At 39.0% G+C, this 17153-nt stretch overlaps 1 protein-coding gene across 1 annotated transcript; it reads left to right on the top strand.

Annotated features, from left to right (window-relative positions):
• The first annotated feature begins 1685 nt into the window (after nt 1-1685).
• zmp:0000000991 (mucin-16) lies at nt 1686-16514 on the top strand. The gene is made up of 5 exons (XM_053342494.1): nt 1686-1894; nt 7111-7184; nt 7315-7456; nt 9713-9758; nt 10530-16514. Exons 1-5 carry the CDS (start codon nt 1788-1790, stop codon nt 15756-15758), a joined length of 5598 nt encoding a protein of 1865 aa, XP_053198469.1. The 5' UTR covers nt 1686-1787; the 3' UTR covers nt 15759-16514.
• Nucleotides 16515-17153: the final 639 nt, after the last annotated feature.

Raw genomic sequence — 17153 nt, 5'->3', positions numbered from 1 at the left:
CTCCGAGGGAAAGACACCTCAGACTCTGAAAATCCCTTGCCTACATGAATCCAACATTGGATATGAATAAATGCATTTGTCTCATCTCTATACATCAACTACAGAGATGAAGAATAAAATACAAAGATTGAGTGTATTTTAAATTGTGAGCCTCTGGCTGTAAAAAAAAAAAAGAAAAAAAAAGCAGTTTCTCTCTAACTTATTAGCTGGTTGTTATACGGCTGTTATTAGTTACATATTAAATAGACAAAGTGTTTGAAAGTTTAATTAAACTGCAGGCTGATATTACTACAGAATAGCTTTATATTATATGAATATAATATGAGTGGGAATCATTTCAGACCTCTGCATCTGATTTTTTAAAAACAAAACTTACAGTCTACAAAGTGGATCAATATACTTTTTAGCAAAGTTGGTAACTGTGAATTTATTTGTTAAATTGGTGTTCTTTTTTAGGATAAATGCATTTTGCCTTTGCCCCATGTCATACTGTTTGTACAATAAACTGCTCTACAGTGTAGGAGTATTGAGAAATACTTCTGGTAAATACTTAGAGAGTGGTAATAGGAAAGGTGAGTGTTTTCCAGCATCCCATTTCAAATCATTCCTCCCACAGCTTTGATTTCCTCACTGACCTGTTCAGTTGTTTGACCTCATTGCTGCAATGTGAACAGAGAGACCTTGTGACCAATTATAAAACCCATTGTTAAGTTCTTGTATAATATCTCTCGCACTGTTTTAGGGCAGAACCACGTTTTATTCCTATAGTGAGATTGATACCTATGATTATGCAGTATTTTCAGTGAAACCGTACCACCAGAAGAACTTAAATCCCTTCTTCATGCCTGAAAAGTTTGAAACAGTCAGTCAAAACAGGAAGAGGGCGCTGTTCTTCCTGTGGAAACCCAGCCAAAGCTGTTCCAGCCAGGGTGTGGATGACTAATGGACAAAAAACAAAACAAAATGTTGTTTATGCTGTTTCATAAAGTAAAAGAGAAAACTACTGACATGTGGTCTTTGTTCTTAGGAACACAAGCAGAGTTACCTTCTGTGTTTCTCCACTCCACTCAAAATAAAAACATGAATCTATGTAAATTAATAAGCATAATTAACCATGCCAACCAAAACACATATGACCTTCCATCTTAATTTTAAAAAAAGTTTTTAGATGACAGAAAAGATAAAAGCCACCAGATGAACTGCATGCACTGCTGAATATAGGGTTGAGGGAGAATTAAAAAACATCTGCAGGCACCTGAGACCACAGTTTACTCTACCTGAACTTAGTGTTCATGATTACTTAAAATAATTTCACTCAGTTGTAGTTTTCTGCATTAGAACATTGTGGAACTTGTGATTTATTAAGAAAACAACTGTGAAAAACGTATTACTTACTAATTATGAGCCAGCAGGGCATTATTGTACCTCTGCGCATAACAGAATATCATTCTTTTACAGCTGTGTTTGAAAGATCATAAACAAAATGAATGTGTCAGAAGCAACAGCAGGAGAAGCTGAACTGTATCCTATTTCCCAAGAAGGGAGTAGTAAAAGAGACATTTCTCTAGAAAGAGACAGTCAGCAGCATATTGGTCACACTTGTCCTGCTGCTCACCTGTGTGACAGACAGGCGGTGTTGAACTTTGACCTCGACAGTGACATTACCACGGACGCATACTACTCGGCTGGTTTACAGCTCAATGGGTCTAAATTCCGCACCACATTTTTAAAGATGCATTTTCTCGACAGCATGAAAGTTGAAGGCTTACTGAACTGGTTAAAATAGGATGTCAACAAATGACGCAGGAGAGTTGGAGGAGCTCTCAGTTGTAGGAGGAGAGACAGCTACGCCTCTGGACAGCACAGCACAAGCAGAACCGACACAGACTGCAAGGTACGTTCAAACACACTTTAACACCCATTTCTACCGTTGTTTGTAATTATTCTATATTTGTCACACTTTGTATCGAGCTGGTGAGTGTCGCCGAGCACTTTTCATGCATTAATTCGCTTGCTGGAAACTTATCTGACGAAGGGGAGGAAAGCCGCGCCGGACTCCACTTAAAAATGTGCGTGTTTAAAGTAACAACGCTTGTTTGGAAACTTCTACATGTTGAATAGCAAAACCAAAACAGCTCACCATTCATGACTTAGTTTAATGCAATTCGGCATTGAGATATTCCAGTTATTTGGCATTTTAAATGTGGTTCACAGCTGGGGTCTGGTCACCAAAATGTATTTGACAGCTGAAGGAGACGGGAATAACTTGAATAAAAGTAAATATTTGATTAAAATATGTTTTATTGGACGTGTTTACATACATTCTGGTCGTGTCTATTAAAATGATTCGTGTAAGGCTTGTTTTAATAGGTCGTGGTTTGCGGAAGTTAATCGATTTTTTAACCAGGTCTGGTAAGACGTGGGCTTTTCCCCAACTCATGAAAAGTAGCGCCAGTGAGGATTGTTACCTTTCAGAGGCTGAGTAGCTATAGGAAATACCAGAGCAGGCTTTCAACCAGAGCTGGTCAATATGCTTAATATTTGAATGATATTGATCATTAAAACCATAAAAGTCAAATAATTATTGCTTTCAAGTTTAAAGACTGATTTATTGCTCCTGAGTGAAAGTTAATTGTGGTTTTAAACTATTCCTTATGGTCAGAAGAACATGTCAAACAAGGCCTGGGTGATATGGATCAAATCAAATATCTCGATTTTTTTGACCAAATACCTCGATTTCAATAGGCCTATTGCAACAATATTGTAATATGACTGTTGGTGCTTTCACTATTACACAATGAGATTACTGATAAGTAATCATCATGTGGATATAATGACTAGCCTAAGTGTGTAATGGCAATTAATAGAAACAGTCTTGTAAGCTTAGATAATTACATCACTTTATTGTAATGCAGCCTTTAAACCTAGGAAAAGACTACACTTATGCCATATCATCATATTGTGATATCCAACATATCTAAGACAATATCTAATCTCATATCACAGTATCAATATAATATTTATTGCTCTGTCCTAATTCGAATGTAGGTGTGGACTGGGTTCTCTATGTAGGTGTGGACTGGGTTCTCTATTCGATTCACTATCCATGTAACTTAGATACCTGAACCTGTTGGTGTGAGTAAATGTTCACTCTTACATTAAACTGGTATCATCAGATTGAAGTTGTATTTTGATTAAGTGGTTTAACAGACAAGCTCATACATGCACATCCAGGCCCACATTTGGTACACAAAGCTGCTGTCTGTGCATGTCCGGAGCTCTACCTCTGTTGATTATCTGCACATCCTCCTGTTAATACCTACTAAAGCTATCTTCTGTATACTTATCTAATGTATAGGTTAAAAGATAAACAGCTCTCCTGGAAGTCTGACAGACACTGAATGAACAAGTCTCAAACTGTCATTGTCACCTTTAGTTACCGCTCATGTATACATTGCGAAGTCATTAAGTTTTCTTTGGATGAATCTTGAACAGAAGTTACAAGTGTAAATCATTTTCTGTTGGAACATTAGGCCTCGTTTGTCAGCGTTGGGTACACGCCCACACTTAGTTGAGGCTAGATCCTTGTGGTTATGTAAGTATTAGCTGGCAAATACACACCCACAGTCAGGCTGACCTCAAGTAAAGAATACACCAACATGCTTGCATGAGACACTCTGCACACAATACTGAAGCCCAAAGAGGCTTTCAAAGATAACAATTAGTCATCCGCTTTCAAACCATCAAAACAAACTGAGACAGCGTTCACTCAGGCCAGATAACGTGCATGTTACACGGCCGCAAGACAGACTGAAGGTAACAGTTTGATTATGTTCGTCAACACAGGATTAGAGGTATGATGCCTCTGTATAGATCAAGTGGAATTATATGGATTTTACTCTCAGTATTGAATTTTTTAAATAACAATCAACTTCAACTAAATTTGTACTTACCTATGATCTTCAATTTCTGACACATTTTAAAAAGCAGTCATATAAAACAGATTTCTTTCCTCCAAAATTATTATTATCAAATAAACTGAAAAAATGAAAAATACCATCACAATCTCCTTGAGTCCAAGATGACAGTGACAAATTGTTTGTTTTGAATGACTCAGTGAAGAATCCAAAGATGGTCATTTTATAATAAGAAAAGCAGCACATCCTCTTATTTCATAAGCTGGGACCAGAGAATGTTCGGAATTGTGTTTTTATTTTTGCTTCACTGAAATAAATCCATTAATTAAATTGTTATAGATCAGATATGTTATTCTAGTCCAGATTCCCTTCCTTCCTAGAGTTACTTGGAGGCACCTGGAAAGTTTGTGGAGTAGCTCAGCTTATTTGAAAGAGTAAAAATTGGGGTTTGATAAAAACAAATAAAAAGAGCTGAAGCAATTAGTCGATTAGTTGATGGGCAGAAAATTAATTTCCAACAATACTGATAATCGATTAAGCCTTTAAGTGATTTTCTAAGCAAATGTGCCCCAAAATTCACTGGTATCAGGTTCTCAAGTATGAATAGTTGCTGTTTTGTTGTGTGTTTTTGACAGTAACCTGAGTATCTGTTGACTATGTTCACCTCAGCTCAGAGAAATTCTGATAGGTGTTTATTATTCTCAAGAAAGTAATCTATCAATAAATAATGAAATAATTGCACAAGAATATTCAGTATGTGGTATTTATCTATGAAGCAGCTGGATTCAGAAAAATACTCATAATGTTTTTGTTTTAATGTTTAATGGTAATTTCCATTTTGTGAATATTTGCTGGTTTTCTTTGTCTGCAATACTAGTGAATTATTTTTTCTTTTTTTTTTGGGTGGGGGGGGGGGGTTGATCAAATATTAAGTTTACTATCATGTATGACAAAGACAAAGCATCAAATCTCCACATTTGAGAAACTGAAACCATCAACTTCTGGTATATTGGCTTAAATATTGACAAAAACTATTATTTGACCATCAGGATTATAGCTAATTAATTTTCTGTCGATCGACTCTCGACTCTACTAATTGCTACTTCTTAGCCGCACATCAGCAGTACAGGAAGTAGATTGTATGAAAGATAAGGTACTCAGTCCCAACAATTGCTGTAAGATAAATCATGCTCCACCATTACAAGCCACGCATGGTTTTACTGGTTAAACTATCCTAAAATGACTTCATACAGGTTTATTAGTAATGATATTATGGGACATGACACACTCCTCTTGCCTGTGGGAAAGTTAGGATCAAAAACACCCAGTATCATCATAGAAGGCATGTTAGACTTGGCACTGGAATAGCTGTTGAATAACATAAAATCTTCCTCCCTTCTCTGATACCTGCTTTCCCCTCATGTCATGTCATGTCATGTCAGGCTTTTATATTAGCGTAATAATGAGTAGATCCTGAGGGCAAGGCGGATAAGGAGAGATAGTGTTGTGCATGATACTTCTTGTTATTAAGAACGGTTGGGAGACAAAAATCAAAATGCTTTACTTTTTGATTTCATGAAATGCTTCAGGTTATGTAAAAGCCTCTGACTCATGAGCAGTGTTTTCTGTCTTCACAAAATCTGCTGAATTGAAATAATAAACGAGAAAGTGATACTGGACCGACCTGTCAAAGATAATTGCTGTCATTTAATTTGTTTTGTTTATTGAACAAAGTTTGCAGTGGCACGTACATATATATATTTAGATAACCGCCTCATCTCTGTTGTGTTGTCATGCTCGGCAGTTGGCACACTGGCGTGGGTTCAGCATTGGGTTGCAACAGTAAATGAGCATATGCATGTTTTAGTGGCTGTGTGAGTGGGTGTGTTAGCTCTGTACTCTCGTTGTAAGCGAAAGTGTGGAGTGAGCAGCGTTGGAATGTTACATAACCATTGCTTATCAGTCCAGCACTGTGGAACTTATTACATTAGGGAGGCATGATTGTTGCATTTTCCTCTGATTGCATTCATTTTAGTTTACCGTCTACAAGAAATGAGACTATAAGAGAATGGCACATGTAATCTTTTTCACTATTTTCTAACATTTTATGGACAAATTAATTTATCGGCTGTTTTATAATAAAGATGATTTTTAGTTGCAGCTTTACTTGGGACTGAAGGTCACCAGTTTGATGATAAAAAAGAATTTATATACATTATATAATTGTTAGGTGCTTTAACAGTGTAACTATGAAGACTACAGAGCAAAGTAACAGTAGTAATACCACAATGAAAAGTACGTCATTACAATGAAAAGTCCTGTATTAAAAATCTTACTTGAAGTACACAAGAATTGACCGCAACAAGCAAAATGTATTTAAACCATCAGAACTAAAAATACTCATTATTCAAAATGGGCCAATTAGAGTATGTTCATCATATATCATGTGACTGTAAGAAATATTTTAATGTTGTCATGGTAGAGCTTATACTGTTATTTTATATAGCTATTTATAAATGTTGAAGCATACAACAGTGATCTGAAAAGTAGCTTGTAAATATACATAGAGGGTATTTGGGGAAAACAATTAGAGGAAAAGCATGATATAGATAGATATCTGTCTAGTGTTGTGATTGATATCAGCAGGTGAAAAAAACAGAGCTATAAATCAAAAGATATGCTGTAGGTATCTACAGCGAGACCCCTGTTAACCCCATCTACCACAAATCTACCACAGCATTAACGCTGTTGATAGGTCCTGCCTCGAGGCACTAATTCTCCCAGATGCACCATAGGGACTGTACAGCAGCTGGTGCTACAAGACTGTGGTTGACCTGGGCCGCTGTCAGGGTTTAGGCTGTTAAAAAAAAAACCCTCCCTGGGTAGAAACAAGTTACAATGATTCATCTTTTTTTTCAATTATCATTAAATCTATAAAATCTCAAAAGAAGGAAAATCACTGATTACAAGTGGCCTTGAGTCCAAGCTGACAAATTAAGTTGTTTTCTTTTACCCAACCAACTGTTAAAAATCAAAATCTATTCAATGCACATGTACACTGATATAGAATACAGATATGTGGGACATCCTTAAATATGAGAGGCTGGCACGAGTCAATCTTTAGCTTTTTAAGAGACCTAAATGATTAATCAGTCCTCATAGTTTCTGTCTATTAATTTACTTATCTTTGCAGGAAGGAGAGTCATGAAACCACAACTTGGCAGCACTCTCACCCGTGGGCCAAAAGACAGGAGGAAACACACAAAGGTAAAACACTCACACATCTTACGTAACATGCTGCACGCAACATTTAAGATACTAAGAAATATGTCTGCACACATTAAGATGATTTGCAGCAGTGGCCAGAAATCAATCAACTATTCTGAATCTATTGCAGCACTAATATGTGAACGAAGAAAAGAAGAGGCCGTTCAATGTGATGACTCGAAGATTCAGATCCAGCAGCATATTAGACCCAGATTGACCTCCACTGTCTTTGTGAAACTCTCCAGCAATGCGTGCCTTGACAATCCACAGAGGTGAGCAAGGAAAGGAATAAAGCCAGGAAGTTTTTTGTCCAGGAAACAAATCAAGTGAAGTACATGTTGACCTATTTACAGTTGATTTAACCTTCACATACTGTTAACATTTTGATTCATAATTAGTCTGTATACTGATTCAAATTCATAAATTCCCCATCAGTCATTAATAAAAGTTTGATTAATCTTATGTTAAAACAAGACATTCACAATCACTATTTTATGGTCCAGGAGAACATTTTATAGAATGTGATGAATACAACATCTTTTAATGCTGATTTTTTTTTTTGTAGTTTTTTTTTAATGAACACAAATCAGACTTGTACATTTGCATATATAAAAATGTGTATCAGGCGCACACAAAAAAAGAATCATTTTATTTCAATTTTTGTATACTGTGGGTCACATTAGGAAAAGTCCATATATGTGTATAAGATGTTTTTAACAGCTCTCAAATGGAAAAAGAAAAAGGATGGTTGGATTTGACCCTCAACAGTATGTAAAGGTTAAATACTGTTTGTCCTAATCCATAATTCAACCTCCTGCTCTATACTACTGCTGGCCTGATTTGTCAGTTATGTGATATATTTTTTTGCAGCCTGTTGATGAGTCTCGCCATTACCTGTACTTACTCAAAAATGAGCTGTTCTCTCTATATATTTGTGTCATAGTTCGCTGCAGAGAACAACATGTTAGGAGTTGTTTCTAAGGCCTGGAATAGGAACGTCTGGCAGCACCATGCTCAGGGCCGCTTAAATCACACGTCTCTTCCAACATTTAGTCAAACAGTAACTGAACCACTGAACCTTGTCTGTATACTTCACCCTGTGACATACTGTCTGGAAGAGTCAGTTGCTTGTATAAACAAGCAAGGGCGCCCAATGATGTGACCCCGTAAGAGTATGACTTGATTATGTTATGAGGGTTGTATGTTAGCATGTGTCTTGACAGTGTATATATTTGTTAACTTGCAATTATCAGTTTGAATGACATACATCACGCCTTGGAATCCAGTTCATAAAGATAAGAATCTTTTACCACCATTTGAGGAAGTTTTATTTCACCTTCTCACGGTTAATGAGTCATAAACTCTCACAAATCATTTACCCGTTAATGACTGATTTTTCAATTTATTTTTTACAGTACTTCCTTAAGTGAGAAATACATGTGAATTTGTGAGTTGCTGCCACTTCCTTGTATAATTTGATATGATCAGGATTGGTTTTGACATGTGTGTGGTGAGTGAGCACATTTTCCCTTCAAGCTTTTGCATTCCTGTGTGTGATGCAATGTATCCCAGAGATTAAAATAGGCTTGTCAATAGAGGCCATTGATCAAACTGGCCTCAGTGGTTGGACACACACCTTAAACTGCCTGCTACTCACCTGCTGCTCACCTGCTGCTCACCTGCTGTCTTTTTTTAACATTGAACATGACCTTATATAGACATCTTGCACTGTGTGTGTACAGTATGTGCATGATCCATGTGCTGCCATTTTCTAATGCTTTTCTATGTGTATGAGGTGTGACTGAGAAAACTTGAGTAAAGAAAGAGGATAGGAATGCTGAAAGTCTTGTTGATCAGCATTGCTGTGGCAAATGTTGACATCTGATCCCTCAAATGTTTCACACCAAAACATGTCAGGAAAGCAGGAATCATATGGAATGCATCTTTTGCGAGACCAGACATAACACACCATTTACCTGCACTATCAAGTTTTATTGCTGTGATAATGCAATACATTTGACTGTGGTTTATCTCAACAATGAAACTGTTTATTTTCATTTCTGTGCATATTATGAGTGGAGAGTTCATCACATATCACAGGGAGAACATTCTCTGTTCCCACAAACATTAAATGTGTAACAAAAGCAAACCTGTACATGTAACCTAGATAATTAACTGTTTTGTCATATTTTACTTTTACTTTTGCTGTGCATAACACGCACAGCAATAACTATCAGAAAACATGTTTGTACAACCCTGTTTTATTTAACAAATATGTAATCAATAAAGCACCCCAGTAGTCATATCCATAATATCAGAGGTGTATGACTGAAGTCCAAGAGCTGACTGGTGAACCAGAAAACTGATACATTTGTGTAACCCTTGTTGATGTTAATCTTCTAGTTCCTTTGTAGGGTAACCAATGCATGCATACTGTACAGTATGTACTATCTACAATTAAGCAACAGGTGTTATCCTGACTATTATCTGTAATGTTTTTATGTTCCCCCTCTCTCCTGTTCTACCAGTTTAACTGAACCACAGAGGCCTGAGACTGAGAACAGCAGCTCTCAGGTATGGATCCGCCGTGATCATAATGTAAATGAGATACTGGTTTACTTTGAAAACTCTAATACAAATGTTAAATTGTACATTTTAAGCAAATTAAACCAAAATAATCCCAATCCATTCAAATTTACAGTACTGTACTTGATATACTATAAAGTTCAAAGCTACTGAAACCTTTGACAACTGCATGAAGTAGTACATTACGTACTCTTGGAAGCATCTGAGATTGATTACTGTTGTCAGAGAAAGAAGGGGCAGGGTGTATGTGTCCTTGGAAATCATGTCTGTCAAAATAACCTGTTTGTCAAGGCCTGAATCTCTTAAATAGCTACACAATGGGAACAGAAGCTGCAGCAAAACTCAGGCTTGTTCCAGCACACAGTTTGGAAATTACATAGCAGGCCACCGTTACATACTTGCTGTAAATTCCAGTAAGCATTTTACTTTGCAATGCAAAGAATTTTGCATTGGTATGATACAGTATGATAAGCTCAAGTTGAGAGAGGTTGAGAGGAGCATGTCTGTGTGTATGAGAAAAAGAGAGAGAAGCGGAGGAGGATTAAATTATGTTATTCTCTTGTTCAGTATCTGGGCTATAGAAATCTAGTCATATAAAGTGTTTGATGGCGAAATTAATTCAGAAATATGCTGAAGTAAATTAAAAACATTATTTCCATATCAAATTATGAAAAATATAAATAGCACTTGTTTTGACATTTGCAAATTATGTGCAATGCAACATCTGGTTATCTGTACTAATTCATCTTTTCTTTACAGGTTAATGAACAAACGTCACCACCAGACATCTTTGTAGGTGTAGCCAGTGACTCTCCATTACCAGAGAAGACACAATTTCCAGCCAAGAAGGAAGAAGACTTTATCACAATTGTTTTTAATAGATTGGAAACTACCAGGGACTTGAGTATAACTCCTAGTCTCTCAAATAGTGACCTTGAACTATTTGAACACAATGGCTTGTGCACAACCCTTTGTGCATCACAACCAAGAAGGACTGGGTCTGGATCATTTGAGTTAGATATAAAGGACTATACGAGACTTGAGAACCAAACTGATTTTGAGGAACTGTCGGACCATAATGTAAACATGTTGTCTTCCACTGTGGTAACAGTTCTTGCACCACAATGGAGTGGCCGTTTACGACGAACCAAAAGATTTGAGGGGACTGGGAATTTGGAAGCCCATGGGAGTTTACAAGATGTGACAAACATTGAGTCAAACCGTTCCCGTGAACGCTTTCAGGGGACTCAAAACCAACATGGTGTGGAGAGGATGTACACAGATGGATCCCACGCCCAACTAAGGGTCCCTTTTCCTGGCACCCGGAGTAACACAGTGGGCTGGTCATCTAAGAGTGGTCCTGTAAGCTTGGACTATGAATCCAAGAGGAAAATGGTTCACTCTGTCTCTTTGGATGTAAACTCTGGAAGGATGATCAACAGAAGAACAGATGCAGGTGCATTGAGCCCCGTAGCCACAACTGCATCCTCTGTATCGCCCATCTCCCTTCATCCAAACGAACAAAAGAGGAGTCTACAAACTGGTCATCAAGGCGGACTGTCATCTTTAAGCTCAAAACCAACAACCAGTAGTCTTCTTCTGTCACTAAGAAGATTCAACTCCAATAGCAGGAGCTCTAATCCAAACCCCACCGTCTCTGGGATAAGCCCTGCACCTCTGAGCAATGATCGGGATGGAAAACAGTTTACTACACACCTCTCTCAAACATTTCTTAATAATAATGAGCAAGACAGGGTTAAGCCCCTCCACTCAACGTCATCCATGTCTTACAGGACAACTGAAACTGGCCCTATCTTTTCCCCACCATCTTCCAATTACAAAGAAAGAGAAGCACCCTATGCCCAACAACATCCAACAATAATTAAGACACAGTCCAGTCTTTCATGTTCCAAACAGGCATTTCCAAGTAGAGGACCATCAGAAAGGCATCAGAGCTTGAGGGGTTTAGACAAAAGTACAAATATGTTCACAGAGTGCTCAGTGTCTTCATCTGGACATTCCCCATATGACTCCTCTGCCCTCCTAAAATCTCGTTCTACGACCACCCTGACCTCCACTTGCTGGTGGAAACAAGTTACCCCAGAAGGCAGTACTCCTCCAACCCTCAATAATACAACCAACATCAAAAACAAGCCAAACCCAATCTTAGTGCCACCCTGTAATGATAATAGTGACTTTGCCTCTCAAAGTCCAAATGACAACCAAATATGTAGTAGTCAAATGCCTAATAACAGAGAAAACAACAACACAACAGAGTCAGTTTGCAAAGGTAACATGAACCTTGTTATGAAGACACAAGGGGGAACACACCACCTCAAACAAAGAAATACTGCGTTTCCACTTGACCATGAATCAGACAGGCTTGTCAAACAGCAGTATGGCTTCAATTTAAACAGGGAACTACAGAAGCCACATAGTTTTCCTGATGTTTCGCCCAGTACTAAAATTAACAGAGCTGCCATGCAAACAACAGTGATTCACTCTAAAGATCTCAGCAAGCATGATGTAAGCAACAGTTCATTTACAGCACATGTAACTGAATTACCACCTACTTTGCTAAATCTCAAGAGCTCAAATACACCCACTGAGAGCAGCATCAAATACAAAAATAATCATTGTCCACTCAAAACCAACAACAACCCCGTATCTTCTCACAACAGGGACTCTCAAAAGTTTACCAAACAATCTCTCTCTCTTGAGACCACTGATGTTCTCAACAGTGAAACTATTACATCTAAATTTGTCTATGGTCTCCCCCTGACCCAAAATACTAGAACCAGTGCCTCTTTCCAATCCCATCCCAGCCCAGTTTGTTCTCAGACCAACATGCAAAATGCATCATCATACAATATCTCTCCTTCACAAACACATAAATTCCAAACAGCCACCTCACCTCTTGGCTTTGAAAGAAACTATGCCCCCATCCCCAAGCCTTTCCACTCTAAAACTGCATCTAGTTCTATTCCCACAGTCGATACTATCTCAAAAACAAACTACAGCCGCGTATCCACCAGTAGCCGTCCTGAAGCCAAAACTGCCCCCAACCCATCCCTTCTTACTCCTCCCATCACTCCTGCCACATCTTCTCCTACCACTATCACCATCTCCCCTCTCCTAACCCCCCCTGCCACCCCAGTCATAACCAGCCCCATCTACTCAGAAACCTCCAACACTAAGGAAGGGAGGACAATCTCTAGCAGCCTAGAAAGTGACCCTAAGAAACAGAGCCCCCGGACAGAGGGAAAGAGAGCGAGACGAGTAACATGGGAGGATTCGGTGGATCAGCAGCATTCTGAGCCTGTCTCATTGGAGAAGCCAGATCCATCTCCAACAAGCTCTCTATCTCCACGAAGCATTAGGGCTCCATCTATCTTCTCCTTTCTAAGATCAAGCAGTTCATCCACAAATACATCTCAGCTTTGCAATCCTACACCCAAAACCTCTAACATAGAGGTTAGAAGAGGAGAGAAGTATCGATCTTTATCATCGGACTCTGATTTAACATCCAGAGAGCGAGAAAGAACCAAGCAAAGATCTAATGACACTATGACTTTTGACCAGGGAAGAAGAGAATCAGCTTTGTCCAGACAGGAGCGGACGCAATCAGTGGAGTCTGGCACAGCCCAGTGCCGTTTCCCTGCACCTCTTTCCCTCCCTCCTGACTTTTCAACTGGTTATTTGCTTCGGTACAGCTCCCCTCCTTATTCCACTCTCAAGTCTACCAGGTCAACACAAGGAGAAACTAAGAATATAATACCCAGATCACCCCTCTTCCAACGACCCTCTCAGTCAAATAACCCCCCACATCCTCTGTTACGTACCGACCCAGCGGCAGATATGACCATACCTTTGTCCGAACTGACCCCGTCACCTATCAACTCACCCCAGCCATTGTCCTTGTCCTTGCCTCAAAGCAAAATTGCTATGCAAGAGAGCTCGGTGTGTGGTGTTTCACAAAGAGGTCAAGTTAATAATAATCATTCCAAGAATATTAGCCAAGATCACCAGAATGGCCAGATATTACTTGTTGACAACAGAGTTCATATCAGCTCAAAGTCTCTGCAGGATGATGAGGCATACAACTCAACATGTGTAACTGAGACACTGGTTTACAGCATTAAATCTAAAGTAGATACAGCTGCACAAAAGAACACAGGACCTGTATCTTTGCAACATAATGTAAACACACCAATGTCTGTGGAGACCAAGTTAAGTCAACAGTCACACACATCTCAGAGTAAAGGAGCAGCAGGTGAACCATGCAGTCATTCAAACCAGAGCTCCAGTGGTAGCAGCTCAACAGAGAGCCAGTCTCTGGATGACGAACGCTGCAACAGAAGAATGAAAGAGAGTAAAAGCAGGTTTTTTTCAGTGGAGAGCAATAATGAACAAAGCCCAAAGAGAAGCCGTTTTGTACTGAAGAAAAGTGTCAGCACACCAAATTCCAGTTTGTCAAGGTCAGACTCGGAAAGGGCCAACAAGACTAATAAAAGAATGGACCAGGTCCTTAACAAACTGAGACAAACATTCAGTACTAAACGGTCTGATGATGATGCTTTATTTCCATGGAAATGGAAGCGGGGCTCCCAAACACCTCCTGTCAGTGGGATGAAGGACATCAGCAACAGTGATAAAACCCTAGAGGAGCAAGAGCAGGAGAGAGAGGAAGTGCTGCAGAAAAATGAGAAGGGAACAGAAGAGAACAGATGGACACAAAACAGATATACTCTCATACCATCTGTGGCTATAGGAAACACAATGGCAGAAGATGAGTTCTCCATTTGGTCAGACAAATTAACTCCAGAAACTGACCAAGAAGATCAAAATGCTTATGCAGAACACACGTCTGAAAATAAAACTCAAGCTCATTTGACAATCCATAGTCCCACAACTCACCAGTTTGACTTAAACACGTACGACAAGACAGATCATAAACAACAAACATCAAACCAATTTCTCTCTTGTAGAGATCCCAGTCCTGGTAGGAGTTCTAACCCCTCTGATGGGCATTCTGCTCAGTGCATGAAATCCACATCTAGCCTTAGGAGCCCCTTCTCTCCCTTCGCCTCACTTTCCCCTCTCTCCCCATTTTCTTCACCTGAGGTAACAGACGACAGTGTCTTCTACAGCCCAAAGTTGCAGCGTCGCAGAGAATCTTCCTCACCACGTGAGCCAGGAGAGGGGATCAGCCTGAGGGGATCAAGGAGAAGCCGAGCATCCACAGGCCCTCCAAGTGTAGGTCCAGGACCAGACAAGGAACACTTGTCATCCTCCTATGCAGACTTAAAGTATGGTATTGAGCCTGGGCGGTCATTTTCTGTGAGTTCGGTTCTCTCCAGTCGACCCTCAGGGCCAGGACGCATCTCCACTGGATCCAGGTTCATGAGTGTGGGTGACCTCTCTGAATCTGCCTTGGCTTGTGGAGGAACTGGCAGGGACTTTGATCATGGTTTTTCTACTCCTGATTGGACAACAGAATATGATTGTGGACCCACCAGTGACTGTCAAATGCCATATTTCTCTAGTAACCCTGGTAAAATGAGATCGAGATCTCTTCCTCGATCACTGACCAGGCGCTTGGCAAATTGGAGCTCAGAGGCTTCCGCTTCTCCACCTGTAAGTGCTACAACTTCAAAGCTATCCCCCCTAGCCTGGAGTCCTAAGATGAATACTTGTTACTTTGCATGGGATACAGACGGTCCCCCAACCCCACCTCCAACACCTCCTCTGTCACCAGTGTCCAGACGCATATCCAAACCTAGCAATTCCTCCCCTCCCCTCCCCTTGCTCAGCTCATCAGCACCCCCACAGGAGAATCAGTCCTCCAGAGGTCGCTTGCCCTCCAGGGGTTACATCTCCAACCTCAGTACCTTTGAGGAGTCTTCAGACAGTGGCTCAGACACGACAACAGATGATGAATATTACTTAGAAGCAGGTGAAGACGATGAAAAAGAGACAGAATTGTGAAAGCAGAAAAACAATTGCTCCTTCTCTTAAGTCTTTCTGATCCTTGAACTTTATTATTTAGACAAAGGAGAAGAACATAGGAGAGAAGAAGAAAGATGGCCTATAATCCATTGTGTAAAGTGGCCTCTGCTTGTCCCCTATTTTTGTTTTCTCTCATTGTCACCAAAGGAGACCTGAGGTTGATGGGGACAGTTATTTATCGGCATGATACGTTTTTTAATTTGGTGGTTACTGTCATGTTAAAAAGACATTCATTGAGTAAGCATGATATTATAATGTATGTATGTACAGTAAAGTGTATGTGTATGCTATTTAGGGATAAATAATGGATGTTCAGCGCTTGTACTTTGGACAGTTGCATGGCATCAGTGACGGATGTACATATGTGTAGTTGTTTCAATGATCAAACTACTGTGTAAGTTCTGGTTTTTGACATTTTCGCTTATCTTTAGGTTTTTCCATTTCATACTGCTATTTAACAATAAGTGCTGAGGTAATTTGAGCAATTGTGTTCTAAGTTTGAAGATTTTACTTTATAGTGATAAATGTTGTAAGCATTAAGCAGTTCATTTTTTTAGTCACTTGTTTTTAACAGGCAATGTTGTCGTGATGGGATAAAATATTTTATGTCATAATTAACATTTATTATCAAACATAAAGTGCTCTATACAGTGCCTGATCTTATTTGCTACCCTAAATATTTGCACAGTGTCAACTTAAATTCTTAATATATCTATTTTATAAATAAATGTAATATTTTCATCAAGAACTCATGTTTCTTTTTTATTAATATTTATGTTAAATTAGTGGGGGGTTTTTCTTCAGCAATGTACCAAATGGGCTAGAAATCTTGGCTACACCCAGCTTTGACTGCTTGATGTCATATTACTCTGTCATTTCTCATAGTGTCATTTAATTACAGTGTTTCCCATCACAGTATTTACATGTCATAAGTGAAAAGGTATGTTGAGTATTGGCTTGATGCCACATTTCAGTCTGGAGCTAGCTTTTGATTGACTGTTTTAATCACAACGCTTCAGAGTACTATCTACTTCAAATAGTGTCTGGTGTAGGTGGGGCTGTTCAAAAGTTTCACATTATTCAAGTGGGTGTTCCCTTTTGTTTCTCAGTTATGGCAACAGATAAAGTGTTTTGGTGATGGTTAGATAAAACATCCATTAAACTGGGTGTATGGAGTCATGAAATATGTGGAGCATATTGTATGTGTATGTTTTTGTCTTTAACATTCTGTTCTTTTTAGGATATTTACCAGAGAGACATTCCCACTGAGACAATATAATCAGCTTTGTGCTGTTAGTCATGACATTGTGTGGGAATGAATAGCTGCTTTACACCATATGTCATATTTTTCAGAGCACTGACTTTGAATCTGTT

The sequence above is a fragment of the Scomber japonicus genome, chromosome 21 (assembly GCF_027409825.1).
Source record: "Scomber japonicus isolate fScoJap1 chromosome 21, fScoJap1.pri, whole genome shotgun sequence".
Taxonomy (NCBI): Eukaryota; Metazoa; Chordata; class Actinopteri; order Scombriformes; family Scombridae; genus Scomber; species Scomber japonicus.
This window is presented reverse-complemented; position numbering and strand designations above follow the sequence as displayed.

Coding starts and splice junctions, on each gene's coding strand:
- zmp:0000000991 (XM_053342494.1), top strand. CDS start 1,788: ATGTCAACAAATGACGCAGGAGAGTTGGAGGAGCTCTCAGTTGTAGGA. Junction 7,185..7,314: donor ACAGGAGGAAACACACAAAG/GTAAAACACTCA, acceptor AATCTATTGCAG/CACTAATATGTGAACGAAGA. Junction 9,759..10,529: donor CTGAGAACAGCAGCTCTCAG/GTATGGATCCGC, acceptor TTTTCTTTACAG/GTTAATGAACAAACGTCACC.